Raw genomic sequence first — 14,788 nt, forward strand, 5'->3', positions numbered from 1 at the left:
TTCTTAAACTATGTTGATGAGTCTATTACTTACCGCTATGAAACTTATAAATAGAGTTGTAATGGTGAGAAAAATATGGTGCATGTTTTCTCTTTTTCTAGAATAAATTAAAATTTTAGTTTCTCGAAGTTTTCTTATACTTGACTTTTGAGTATAACGAATTGACATCCTTTCTTAATTTTTAAGCCAAATTTTTTTCACTTTTTTTTTTAAATCTACCAAAAAAATAGACTTAATTGTAAAAAAGTGAAAGAAATTTAACTGAATTGCCAAGAAAATTCAAAATTAAATTTGGCCATTCATTAAACTAAGAAAGGCGAGGAAGCGAAAAAAAGAAGGGAGGATCTTTGTCCAAGTGTAATAGCTTAATATGACTTATTTTTCTATGCAAATTTTATAACAATGACTAAAGTAAGATAAGGATGTATATATATCTAGATAATGGTAAAGAGTACGGTAATTAAAATTGACGTAATACTGAATAATATTTGGTGTATATGTAATATTCATGAATATATTTACTACAATTGTACTCTTTTTTTCCTTTTTTGGCTATGTTAAAAAAATATAATGGTGGAGCGGTTTGATCAAGATAGGAAAATCGGAAATGGCAAAGGTGATTAATTGGGGTCAGAGTTGATGGTTTGATCATTTCTCTAACCATCGTTTCAGCATTTATTTTCAATTTTAGGAGAAAAACTTAAAATGACCAATGTTGCCAATTAGTTATCTAGGTTTTCCGTATTCTGAAAATTACGTTGATGAGTCGATTACTCATCGTTATGAACCTTGTATATAGAGTTGAAACTCTCTTCTTTTTGCAGGTAATGGTAAGAAAAATGTGGTAAATATTTTCTCTTTTTCTAGAATGAAATTTTAGCTTTTCAAAGTTTTTCTATGGTTGCCTTTTGAGTATAATAAGCTTAAAGATTAGAATTCATTACTAAGCTCAGTTTTTGCTTAACACTAGATTAATGGTTATAATTTTATTTTTATTTTATTTTTTCATCTATTACTTAACAATGATTGATTAAGTAGGTACGAAAAGCTCAGTTCATTTGTCCTAGTCTTAATACAACTCCTTATATTGTCAAAATTTTATTATAATCATTGATAAATTTAACATTGAATAACATAAGGATATATATATATATATATATATATATATATATATATATATATATATATATATATATATATATATATATATATATATATATATATATATATGTTCCAATCCGGAATTTAAAAATGCGGGACCGTCCAGAAAAACGCATAAACCGTGCGGTTTAAGAGCTTTAAGTTTAAACTTTTAAAACTCTGCGATTTTAAAGTTTTCCAGGACATTTCCCGCACTTTATTATCCCGGACTAAAAAACAAATATATATATATATATGTTCCAATCCGGAATTATAAAGTGCGGGAATGTCCGGAAAAACGCATCAATCGTACGGTTTAAGTGCTTCAAATTGTAAGCCCTTAAAACCCTGTGATTTTAAAGCTTTCCCGGACTTTTCCCACACTTTAGGATCTCAGATCAGAAAACGACTATATATATATATATACTCATTTAATCCCTATATTTTGAATAAGTATCCATTTAGTCCTTACATTTTGAAAAATACATTAAGACACTACTATTGCTAAATACTTTTTCGCCCTTTTTTTTCTTTGCCATTACAATAATAATACCCTTGCTTCAATTTTGAAAGCATTAATTAATTTATCCATAAAAAAATTAATTAGAAAATTGACTAATAGTTGTCAAATTAAAAGAATTAGTTTTTTTAATACCCTTGTGACATTCTTTCTAATAAGTATTTAGAGATTAGTTAATACCAGCTAACTTCGCCATGCTTAATACCTCACCAAAGCAAACATACTCTTGCAAGGGTATTATTGTAAATGTAAAAAAAATAAAGGTAAGAATATCACATATGTAATATTAGGGTTATCTTGAGATATTTTCGAAATATAAGAGTTAAAGGGTACTTAACTCAAAATATAGGGATCAAACAAATATTTGTATTATATATTCGGATGATGGTAAAGAGCATGGTAATTAAAATGGACATAATATTGAATAATACAATGTATAGATGTTGTGTTTATGAATATGTTTATTACAAAGTGTACTATCCCTCTCTCTATTTTTCCTCTTTTTTTTTGGGTATCTTGAAAATAATTGGCCATATTTCAAAAAACAAAAAATGAAAAGCTATTGCTCTTGTTCTTTTCAAAATAAGATGGATAAATTAAAATTTATTTTTTAAAAATTTTATCAAATACCAATATTAACATTTAACTTCTTAAATTATCTTCGGCTACATCAAAAGAAATATCAAATGGTTAGGGGGGAGGCAAGAAAAAGAATGGATCATGGCCCCTGTAAGAAAAAAATTAATATACTCGGAAACTAAGCTATATAATAAGAGATCATTGTAGTACATGCTTGTATTTATCAAAATGCCAAAGTATATATTCCTTTAAAATAAGCTAATTTTAATTGTAGTACATGTTCGACTCTCTTCTTCTCTCTTATATTTCCAATTAAGCGGCTCTCTCCTTTTAAAACTTTAATTCTCAATTCTCACGTTTTTTAAATTCATTCTTTGAGAAGGTTAGTTTATTATTTAGCTTCTTTGTTTAATTTTCAAAAATGAGAGATGATTTCTTGCAAATTATTAGGTTACTTAAATCGTAAAGGAATTAAATTGCAGAACCTTTAGTTCAAAATCAACAACACATGAGTTCTGTTCCCTGAAAAAATGCACAGCCAAAGTTTTGCTAATTTTTTTTTCTTATTTCTGTATTTTTATACTTTTACTTGACGAGATATTTTGAGATAGAATGTGAAAATTTTATTGAAATATAAATATTATCAAATTTATTTCTTTTGAAGTATTTTATTTTTTCGTTAATAAATGCTTATTTAAGTTAGAAATTTATATCGTTTATATGTCTTCTATGCTTTCATCTTATCTTTCTCTAACTCATCTTTGAGAATACCTGTTGTCTACAATGAAATAAAATTCAAAATAGGATCTTTTTCTTTTTTTTAAACAAAAACGTTTATAGATTTTGGATGCAAAGTTAGTATTCCTATCATTTAACACGCCGTTTATTCATTGATTCTATGAAATTATATCATTAACGATAAATCAAAAAATTATTTTTTTCTAAATACATGGGAGATTGTCAATTGATGGTACATCATTTAAGATACAGGTAATAATTAAGCATATCATTATTCATTTTTTAAGTAAGGATTTTAATTAAGGCATTTTTTGCTTTTTACATTTGATGCATAGTTGGAATTTGAAGATGAAAAAGGAGAATTATTATTGCAAATCGAGTTACAGAAATGAGCTCAGCTTAGTATTTATAGTGGAATCTAATACTTGCTGAGTACTCTAATTACAGCTAAGCAATGTAACTAATAAGTAACTAACTTTGATCTAACTGAATTCAATACAATTAATAAGTACTGATTTGTTAACTAATTGCTGCATGATCCAGCTGCATGGGAATCTCTTCATAACAGTTTTGCCATCTGGAACCTCCCAACTTCTCACGTGTACATTTCACTTTCATTCACAGACTAACTACTGGATTTACAGCTGGCTTGATTCCAGCTGGCACTCCAACGTGTGTTGCATTTGATTCAGCTTCATCAGCTAATTCAACACCCCTTCTCGAACTTAAGTCTTTTGGAAAGACTTTAAGTTTGCTTTTGAAGAAGCTAAATTTAGGATATGTAAGAGGTTTAGTTAATATATCAGCAACTTGATCATTTGTAGACACAAAAACAATTTCAACCTCTTTCCTCTCAACTTTGTCTCTTACAAAGTGAATATCTATTTCTTACAAAGTGAATATCTATTTCAATGTGTTTATTCTTAGAATGCATTACTGGATTTGTAGCTATAGCAACTGCACTTGTGCTGTCACTTAGCAGTAGTGGAGTACTCTGAAGTCTGATGTCTAGTTCCTTAAGAATTGAGCAGATCCAAGTCAATTCTGAACAAGCCAATGCCATAGCTCTGTATTCTGACTCTGCTGATGATTTTGATATTATGCTCTGCTTCTTTGAACTCCAGTTGATTAAGTTTTCACCCAGAAAAACACAGTAGCCACTAGTTGATCTTCTGTCGTCAATATCACCACCCCAATCTGCATCAGTATACATTACAAGATCCAGAGAATCAGATCTCTTGAAGGTTAAGCCATAATCTATAGTTTCCTTGAGATACCTTAGTACTCGTTTGCAAGTAAGCCAGTGAGGTTGTAAAGGGTTAGCCATGAATTGACTTAGCTTGTTTACAGCATATGCAATTTCAGGTCTTGTTAACACTGCATACTGTAATCCTCCAATAGCTTTCCTGTATTGAGTTGCATTTGTAAAATCTTCACCCATGTTTTTACTAAGCTTTTCTGTTGTGGCCAAATGAGTATCAGTTCCATTGCATTCTTTCAAGTCAAACTTGGCAAGCAGATCTTTTATGTACTTTGACTGGGATAATACTAAAGTATCATCATTTTTAATCACTTCAATACCAAGAAAGAAATTAAGATTCCCCAAGTCTTTTTAAGAGCAAAGGTGCTGCTAAGGTTATTGATAAGTTGTTCTATTTCAGCATTATTGTTTCCAGTCACTATTATATCATCAACATAAATCAACAGCATAATCACATCATTCCCACTTCTTTTAAAAAATAAGGATGTGTCTGATCTGGTTCTAGTAAATTTCCAAGACTCCAGAACTGACTTGAGTTTATCAAACCATGCTCTTGGTGCCTACTTCAATCCATAGAGAGCCTTTGTCATCTTACACAAATGATTTGGATGCTCTAAATTTTCAAAGCCTTCTGGCTGAGGCATGTAAACAGTTTCACTTAGCTCCCCATTGAGAAATGCATTGTTGATATCTACTTGTCTCAGCTTCTAGTTGTTTATAACAGCAAGACTTAGTATAATCCTTATGGTTGCTGCCTTGACAACAGGACTGAAAGTTTCTTGATAATCAACCCTTTCTGTTTGTAAAAGCCCTTTTGCCACCAAACGAGCTTTGTATTTGTTGATTGATCCATCTGGATTTTGCTTCACTCGATAAATCCATTTGTTCCCAACCAACTTCATATTTTTTTGAAGAGGAACTAAACACCATGTCTGATTTCTCATTAAAGCACTGAACTCTTCCTGCATTGCTTGTTTCCACTGATGGTTATTCAAAGCTTCAGCTACACTTGAAGGTGTGTCAAGAGACAGGGACTTTTCAGTGTTGTACAATTTTGGTTTGAATATGCCATTTTTGGCTCTAGTTGTCATAGGATGTGAAGGTCCAGGTTGATATATAGGCTGAGATGTTTCTGGAATTTGAGTGTTTGGTTCAAAATGATTTGAAAAAGAAGTTTGTTGGGATTCAGGTGTGCTGATTTCATTATCATGCATTGAATTTATTTGTTCAAGGTTGTTGTTAGGATTTTGTTCATTAGAAGGATCATCTAAGTTAGTTGTGTCTTCTAATGAACTTGTACTTGCTGCTATTACCTCATAATTTTGGGTTTCTGAAGGAAATGATATTGAGATAAACTTGCTAAATGTGTTTGCAGGTTCTGGTGTACGAGTGGACTTTGAGACTATGAAACTTGGATCATTTTGGAAAGGGAAAGAATTCTCATTGAAGTTGACATGTGCAGCAATATAAATTCTGCCATTTGAGTTTAGACACATATAACCCTTGTGCAAGTTACTGAAACCTAAATGAACACATTTTGAGGTATGAAAATTAAACTTATGACTATTGTATGGTCTTATGAAAGGGTAACACTCACAACCAAAGGTCTTAATTTGAGAATAACTTGGTTTCTTGGAATAAAGGGCCTCAAAAGGTGTTTTGTGATTCAATGTAGGTGTACTGATTCGATTGACAAGATAAATAGCATTATAGAATGCTTCCCACCAAAACTTAAGAGGTATATCAGCTTGAGCAAATAGTGTCAGTCCAGTTTCAACAAGGTGTCTGTGTTTCCTCTCAGCCTTCCCATTTTGGTGGTGTGTATAAGGGCAAGAATATCTTATAGTTATTCCTTCATTTCTGAGGTAAGGTTCAAAAGCTCTGTATTCCCCTCCCATGTCACACTAAAGTGTTTTGATTTTCAGCTCTAGGCTTTTTTCAATTTGGTTTTTAAAGACAATGAAAGCTGACAGTGCTTGAGACTTACTAGCTAATCCATAAATCCAGGTGTAGTTAGTTTTGTCATCAATGAAAGCAATGTAATATTTGAACCCCTGGTTTGAAATGGTTTGTGCTGGACCCCAAAGATCACTGTGAATAATCTCAAGGGCAGTAGATGATTTTGATTCACTACTTTTGAAAGACAGTCTGTGCATCTTTCCATATTGACAGGCTTTGCAAAAAGACAACTCAGACATTTTATTGCCAAACGAGATATTACAAGCTGATAATGTTTTCCTAAGATCAGAAACATTTGGATGACCTAATCTCATGTGCCAAAGATCAAGAGTTTGGTTGATTCTTTGATCTTTACAGCTTGTACAAAGTTCTTTAGAAACAACAGACATCATGGACTCTGGTTTATTTATTTTACAAACTGAAAGTAGACTAGAATGTGAAACTGAAGATAATAAAATAGACTTGACTTGAGAGTGATTTAGAGGCAGGTTCAGCAGCTTGTACAGTCCATCTTTAGCCACACCTTTCATGAGAACAATCCCCCTTCTCTTATCCTTAACAACACAATATGTTTTGTCAAATTCAATGCATATATTGTTATCACTCAAGAGTTTTGATATGCTAATTAAATTTTTGGTTATTTGTGGTACAAAAAGAATGTGGTTTAGTTTAATGTATTTCTGGATATCAGGTTCAAGTGTGCAAAGCAATGTATAACCAACAGAAACAATTTCAAGTTTTGAACCATTACCTACTGCAAGCTGGTGATTTCCTTTGTACTCAGAACTTATGCTTAAGTTGTTGAGATTATTAGTAACGTGATCTGTTGCTCCACTGTCAAGATACCAGCCTCCACTTTTAGTTTCTGCACTTTCAGCCACATAAGCACTTCTTTTGTTCCCTACAACATTAGGCACATAGTTTTTCTTAAACCTATACCAGCAGTTTACAGCAGTGTGATTCTTCCTGAAGCAGATCTGACATGGTCCTTTAGGTGTTTCTTCATCAATGTGAGCTTTTCCTTTCATTTTCTCCTGTGCTGGATTAAAATTGCCTCCACCAGAATTACTTCCATATTGCCTTCCATTCTGATTGGTAACATTTCCAGTGTTATTGAAATTTGGTTGCCAATTTCTCCTCTGGTTTCCCCTGTAGTAAGCAATGTTTGCTTGAAAATCCATTCCACTGACAGAATTCTGATGTTCAATCCTACTTTCTTGACTCAACAGCATGCCATAAACCTCTGATGGAGTTATGCTTTCTGATTTAGCATTGATTGTAGCAACAATGGAGTCATACTCAGGTCCAAGCCCAGCAAGTAAACACAATACAAAGTCATCATTACTCATATGATTTCCAGCAGCTCTTAGTGGATCCAGATTCAACATCATCTTAATATAATATTCATGAATACTCATCGATCCCTTTTCTAGTTGTCTGGATTTGAGTTCTTAAGTGAAGAACTCTTGACCGAGACCTAGCACCAAACTATTCAGAGAGTGTTTGCCATACCTCTAGAGATGAGCTTGCTCCAATGACAGCACTTAACACTTCTTCACTCAGAGTTGAAAGCAGCCAGCTCATGAGTTGTTGATAAGCTTTTCTCCAGATTTGAAACTGCGGATTTACCACAGTGATCACAGTTTGATCGTTATCGACATTAACAACCATTCTACTTGGAGGATGATAGGACTTAGGGCTAAATTAGGGCTAACTTTTATTGATTAAATCAAAAGAAAATAAACAATCAATCCTGACCTACAATTCGAGAGGTAGGTCAATCACTCCCAAAACTCCTAATGGTTCCTAATACCAGACAAAACTCAACATAAACCCTAAATGACTTCATAATCTCTTATTTATAGCTAAACCCTAATTAATAATAAAGTTATTAAATTGCCCCTGCCCCTAAAATTACTAAACAGCCCCTGCCCCTTTATATTTGCGCCTAACATAAATTTTTATCGGCCTTAGTAAGCATAGCACGGCTCGGATTTCCTGCTTCAGTCCCTTCATAAAATTCCCTTCCAACACTGCCTTTGAGATGTCCACTAGACATCCCGACAACAGCTCAAACTTTTTCCTATACTCCATGACCGTTCTCTCCTGGGTCAAGGCAAAAGTTCATGCAAATCCCCTTCTTGAGTGGCCTAAAATCTCTCCAATAGCCGGTCCTTAAATTCACCCCACGACCTCAATGGTTGTCGTTGTTCTCGCCATTGAAACCATGCAAGTACCTTTCCCTCCAAACATAATGTCGCTGCCATTAATTTTTCCCTCTCTGAGAGTCCATTGATGGTGAAATAGCACTCTACCCTATACACCCCTCCATAAGCATCCTCGCCTTCGAAAATAGGCATTTTCAGTTTTCTTACCCTAGAATCCGCTCCAAATTAAGTCTGACCCGCCCAATTTCGTGCCATTAGAGGTCGCCAAACTCCCGAATCTACTCTAGTGTCTGCAAATCCCGAAGACCCAACCTAAAATTCTCCTTGCCCAGCCCCATATTGGGCTGAAATCCCTCGCCCAACTGCATTCCTGTCATAACCGCTTCCTTTCTTGCAGATAACCCCTCTTCCTGGCCATCTGCCCCTAAATACGACCTGTCCAGACCCAAAATCGCCCTGCCCAGGCCCAAATCGAGCCTGCCCTGGCCCACAGCAGCCCTGCCCAACCCAAAATTCGGCCTGCCCAGGCCGTGTCTCACCCCCAAATGCCGCCAAGTCGCCAAGCCCGTCCACCCCCGAATCTTGCGTGCCCCATTCCAATGCCGAAGCACCGATTCCCAACCCTAAACTACCTCCTCCAGCCGCGTAACCCTCAGATCCACCGTCCCCTGCCGCAACCCAGTGTCCTTTGCCACACCCAACACTAGGAAAGGCTCCCATAGGCCGTAAGTACCCTAGGCTAACCTCCCTGCCACCAAATCCGCCGTGAACTGTTGCCCCTGGCTGTGCAAGATTGGTGGTTTTCGTGTTGCCCGATCCTTCTACCACCACACCGTTTTGGCATGTTGATACTGCCAATGGTCGGTTGAGGTGGAGATCTATCAATTTCAACAACATGGCTTCAAGGGATGAAAATTTTTGTTAAACGTTATTAAATCGCTTGGCAATGGTGGCCTTGAGCGATCCAATCTCCACTTCCAATTTTTCTTCAAGTGCGTCCACTTTCTTTGATGCCATTGTCTCAGGATTCTTGCTCTGATACCACTTTGATAGGACTTAGGGCTAAATTAGGGCTGACTTTTATTGATTAAATCAAAAGAAAACAAACAATCAATCCTGACCTACAATTCGAGAGGTGGGTCAATCTCTCCCAAAACTCCTAATGGTTCCTAATACCAGACAAAACTCAACATAAACCCTGAATGACTCCATAATCTCTTATTTATAACTAAACCCTAATTAATAATAAAGTTACTAAATTGCCCCTGCCCCTAAAATTACTAAACAGCCCCTGCCCCATTATATTTGCGCCTAACATAAGTTTTTATGGGTCTAACAGAGGATTCTTAGTATTATCAGTCAGATCTTCAAGTTCGTTTGCATTGATCGTAGCAATAACTTGAGATCGCCATACAGGTAATTGTTGTTTGTAAGCTTGATCGGAGTATTGAAAATCAGAGAGTTAACTGATGAGTTGTTGATTGAGTTTGTGATTGGATTTGCAGTTGAGCTTGAAGCTCGAGTGCTTGTAGCTTGAAATTCATTATTTGCCATTTTAACGACTGGCTCTTATACCAAGTTGGAATTTAAAGATGACAAAGAAGAATTATTATTGCAAATCGAGTTACAGAAATAAGCTCAGCTTAGTATTTATAGTGGAATTTAATACTTGTTGAGTACTCTAATTACAGCTAAGCAATGTAACTAATAAGTAACTAACTCTGATCTAACTGAATTCAATACAATTAATAAGTACTGATTTGTTAACTAATTGCTGCATGATCCAGCTGCATGGGAATCTCTTCATAACAGTTTTGCCATCTGGAACCTCCCAACTTCTCACGTGTACATTTCACTTTCATTCCCAGACTAACTACTGAATTTACAACTAGCTTGATTCCAGCTGGCACTCCAACGTGTGTTGCATTTGATTCAGCTTCATCAGCTAATTCAACAATGCTTAATACAACATATTTCAAATAATATATTTCATGTGGTACTAGTCGCGTCCCACTTAAGACTGATGTTAATGTGATGCATGTTTCTTCTTTATTGCTATCTAATCTTTCTTTCACCCATCTTTTGAGAATAGCGATGGCCACAACGTAAAAAAATCCTAACTGTAGTAAAATTTGGGTAAATTGATACTTTCAATTAATTAACATTTTGTGCATGTCCTGACTTTAAGGCGAACATTTTAAACTAATAAATTTATAAGTACATTATTGAAACATGTTTGTAGTTTCATTTAGAACCCGTCAATATATAAATTAATAATGTATTAATATGCGATTAAATCTATACAAATAATCAATCAATATTTACATGCTAACAGGAAATTAAATCGATTGATTTACATTATGCACTCTTGATCATATAGGAGATTAAAAAAGACTATCGTATCTCCTAAAGGATTTTGGACGATTGATGCCCTGAGATTCGATAAATAATTTTAAAGTAAATTGAAGATTGATTAAACAAAAATATGTTTGATTGAGAGAAGGAAGCCGATTTTAACATGGCATGGGAACCGTGACAATCTATCTAAGGATGGCAATTTTCTCCACAAACATTTATTTGTTTGCTAAAACTACTTGTTGAGGTTAATTTTGCGAGTAATAGGTAGACTTAGTAATATAAATTAAAACGCATTGCACATAATGGGTGAGCTTGGTAAAGAAGGAAAGCTGGCAGATATCCACGTAGGTAACTGATATCCCACAATAATTTTATTTTTAATATTTAAACATAAAAGTTTACAAGTTAAAATTAAAAAAAAATGTTAGACTTAATCCTAATTTCCTAAACCTAAAAGCAACCAGCTGCAACTACTCCCATCAAGCAAACATAAAAGTTTACATTCCATTCTTGGGCATGCAGTCGCGTACCACGTCACCTCTCTATGCTGTGCTATTATCCTTTAACCTTAATGATGACAACGTTTATAAAAGATATGCTGTCTTTGGCATTTTACAACATCAATTTGTTAAATTATGCCGTTGATATTGTGCTGTACACAGCCAATTTTGTTGAAGTGGTGATCTTGTCTGCATCCAGCCTGGAAAACTCAAGATACCCAATGTTGCTAATCGGCTGTAATTGTTTAAGTTGCCTCAATTCTTTCAAAGTCATGGTTGGGCGGTGCCAAACCATGAACATTTCTCAAATTGGCCACCCAAAATTAAAGTCCAAGGAGGTGCCGCCCAAGGAAAATAAAAACAAAAGGGAAAAAGAAGAAAGAAGACAAATGAGGAAGAAGAAAAAGAAGAAAGAGGAAGAAAAAAAATGAGTGCCGGGCCAAAAAAGAAGAAGAAAAAAATAATAATATTATTATAATAAAGCATGAACAGTAGCCAAGTTTTGGCTATAAAAAGAGGCTCCTCCTCTTCATTTCTACATCCAATTTTGTGAGAAACAATTCCTGCAGAGCAGAGAGTTTTGAAGAGCTTAAATAATAAAAGCTCTTGTTTTAGTGTTTGAGAGTTTGGGTGTATTGGAGTTTTGGGTAGTGAGACAAAATATCACAATACTTGTAACTCCTTTTCACTAGTAAAATATTTTCTTTCTGTTTTCGCCCGTGGATGTAAGCTAAAAGCCGAACCACGTAATTCATGGTGTCCTCTTTTGTGTTTATTATTTATTTTCTTCCAATTTTATTTTAATTGTATGTCTACTTCACTTATCAATTTCCTAACAGTGGTATCAGAGCTATTGGTTATATTTTTTGGAGTCGAATACTGTTCACATAAGGGGTATTGTTCACGTATACAGTACTATTCACATATACAGTATTGTTCACGTATACGATACTATTAACATATACGGTACTATTCACGTGAAACGGTGGGAGCGATCCTTGTATTGGCGGTGCAAAGCAGGGAATAGTGGTGTGAGTAAAGCAACTGTGTGGTTTTGTACATGTTTAGGAAAGTTTTGTCACAAAGGCGGTAAGAGCCTAAGGAGTCTAGGTTTTAAATGAGACCGTTGTGACCCCTCTAGTCTTTCCTGAAAACTTTCCTGGTGTGCATATTCACACATACTCACAACTATTCGAGGTGATACACTAGTTTGTGTACAATATTTATCAACAAAATGGCTGCAAAGTATGAAATTGAGACGTTTAACGGAAATAATTTTTCGTTGTGGAAAATGAAGATGAAAGCTGTATTGAGGAAAAATAATTGTTTGACAACAATTGGAGAAAGACTCATGAAGATAACTGATGACAAGTGGAACGAGATAAATGGCAACGTCATTTCTAATATACACTTGGCACATGCAGATGGAGTATTATCCAGTATGGCAGAGAAAAATACAGCGAATGAAATATGGGATACTCTCACAAAATTGTATGAGGCTAAGTCATTACACAACAAAATCTTCTTAAAGAGGAAACTCTATATTCTTCGAATGGCGGAATCTACAATGGTGACCGACCACATCAACACCTTGAAGACTTTGTTTTCACAACTCACAACGTTAGGTCATAATATATAGGAAAATGAACGTGCAGAGCTTTTACTTCAAAGTCTACCATATTCGTATGATCAACTCATCATTAACCTGACAAACAACAATCCAGAGGACAGTTTGGTTTTCGACGATGTTGCAGCCTCCGTATTAAATGAGAAGAGCAGGCGGAAAAATAAGAAAAACAGACAAGCAAGTTCGCAGCAAGCGGAGGTGCTATCAGTGACGAAAGGGAGATCAACGGAACGTGGCCCCAGTGGGAGTCACAATCATGGTAAATCAAAATTTAGAAGTAAGAAAAATGTTAAATGCTACAATTGTTGTAAGAAATGGCACGTCAAGAAAGAGTGTTGGAATAACCAGAAGATAAAAGAGGGTAAAGAACCTGAGTCATCAAATGCTCAGGGGTGTGTAGCAAGTACCTCGGATGATGGCGAAATTCTCCACAGCGAGGCAACAACTGTTTCAAAAGGCAGAAAATCACTATCTGATGTCTGGCTTATAAATTCAGGAGCTACCTGACACATGACCTCTCGGAGAGAATGATTCCAGACATATGAACCTATCTCAGGAGGATCTATATATATGGGTAATGATCATGCCTTGGAGATTGTTGGCATTGGTACTATTAAAATAAAAATGTTTAATGGTACAATTTGCACAATTGGGGAGGTACGACATGTCAAATGCCTGAAGAAAAATCTATTGTCTTTAGGACAAATGGATAGTCATGGGTACAAAACTCATGTGGAGAATGAAATTATGAAGATTATTAAAGGTGCGCTTGTATTAATGAAGGCAGAAAAGATCGGTGCTAATCTATTCATGCTTAAAAGAGAAACACTATAGGAGGCTGATGCGTGTGTCGCGTCAAATGAAGAAGAGTCAACGATAATGTGGCATCTCAAACTTGGCCACATGACAAAACAAGGTTTGAAGATTCTTTTTGAACGAAAATTACTTCCAGGGCTCAAATCGGTAAGTTTACCATTTTGCTAGTATTGTGTTATAAGTAAACATCATAGATTAGATTTCAGTAGATCTATTATTAGAAGTAAATGCATTCTAGACTTGATTCATTCTGATGTTTGGGAATCACCAAATATATCCATGGGAGGTGCAAAGTATATGGTGAATTTCATTGATGATTATTCTAGGAGATGTTTGAAATATAAGTGTGCAACCCAAGAGGGGGGTGAATTGGAATTTTAAAAATTATCCTAGCAAATCCACACAATAAGCAATCTAATGTCTTAATAAAAATTAAAAGCAATAAGTTCAATAAAAGCACAATAACTAATGAGTAAGGAAGAAGAGAAACAAACACACGAATTTTTACGTGGTTCGGCAAATCCCGCCTACGTCCACGCCTCCAAGCGATCCAAGCTTGAGGATTTCACTATCCAAGCCTTTCCAAGGCTTCAACCGTTTACAATTGACTTCAAGGTGTCAATGAACCTTTACAACAAAGAGATTATCTCCCAATCTCTTCACTCAAGTGTCTCACACACTCAAACTCTTACAATTGAGATGAAGACATGAAAGTTACGTTGAAACTCACTCAATGAGTAGATATTAAAAAATGAAGAACAAGGAATGATTCAATGTTTTGTGTTTTGTAAGTTGAAGGCTCAAGATATCTCAGGTGCTTTTTGTTTATGCTTGTTGGAGAACTTGAAAATGAGTTGGATTTGAGTTTATATAGTTTGAGCTAAAAAAACTAGCTGTTATGCACATTTTGGTCATAACCGGCTTACCGTTTATGGACATCCGGTTAGCCGCTTAATGTTACCGTTATAGCCACAATTTTAAATTTCTGAACATCCAGTATGCCGCTTTGTCAAATCCGGATAGTCGTTTATGTTCCAGAAGCTTACTGCCCAACAATTGGATTACCGTTTGTCAGGATCCGGTTAGCCGCTTTCAATTCGGATAGATTCTGCCCAAAATATG

General features: G+C 35.0%; 1 protein-coding gene across 1 annotated transcript; it reads right to left on the reverse strand.

Moving 5' to 3' along the window:
- Positions 1 to 8,677: 8,677 nt before the first annotated feature.
- Positions 8,678 to 9,262, reverse strand: LOC112096424 (ctenidin-3-like). The gene has a single exon (XM_024179850.1). It carries the CDS (start codon positions 9,260 to 9,262, stop codon positions 8,678 to 8,680), a length of 585 nt encoding a protein of 194 aa, XP_024035618.1.
- Positions 9,263 to 14,788: the final 5,526 nt, after the last annotated feature.

This window comes from Citrus clementina, unplaced genomic scaffold (genome assembly GCF_000493195.1).
Source record: "Citrus clementina cultivar Clemenules unplaced genomic scaffold, Citrus_clementina_v1.0 scaffold_8, whole genome shotgun sequence".
In the NCBI taxonomy this organism is placed as follows: Eukaryota; Viridiplantae; Streptophyta; class Magnoliopsida; order Sapindales; family Rutaceae; genus Citrus; species Citrus x clementina.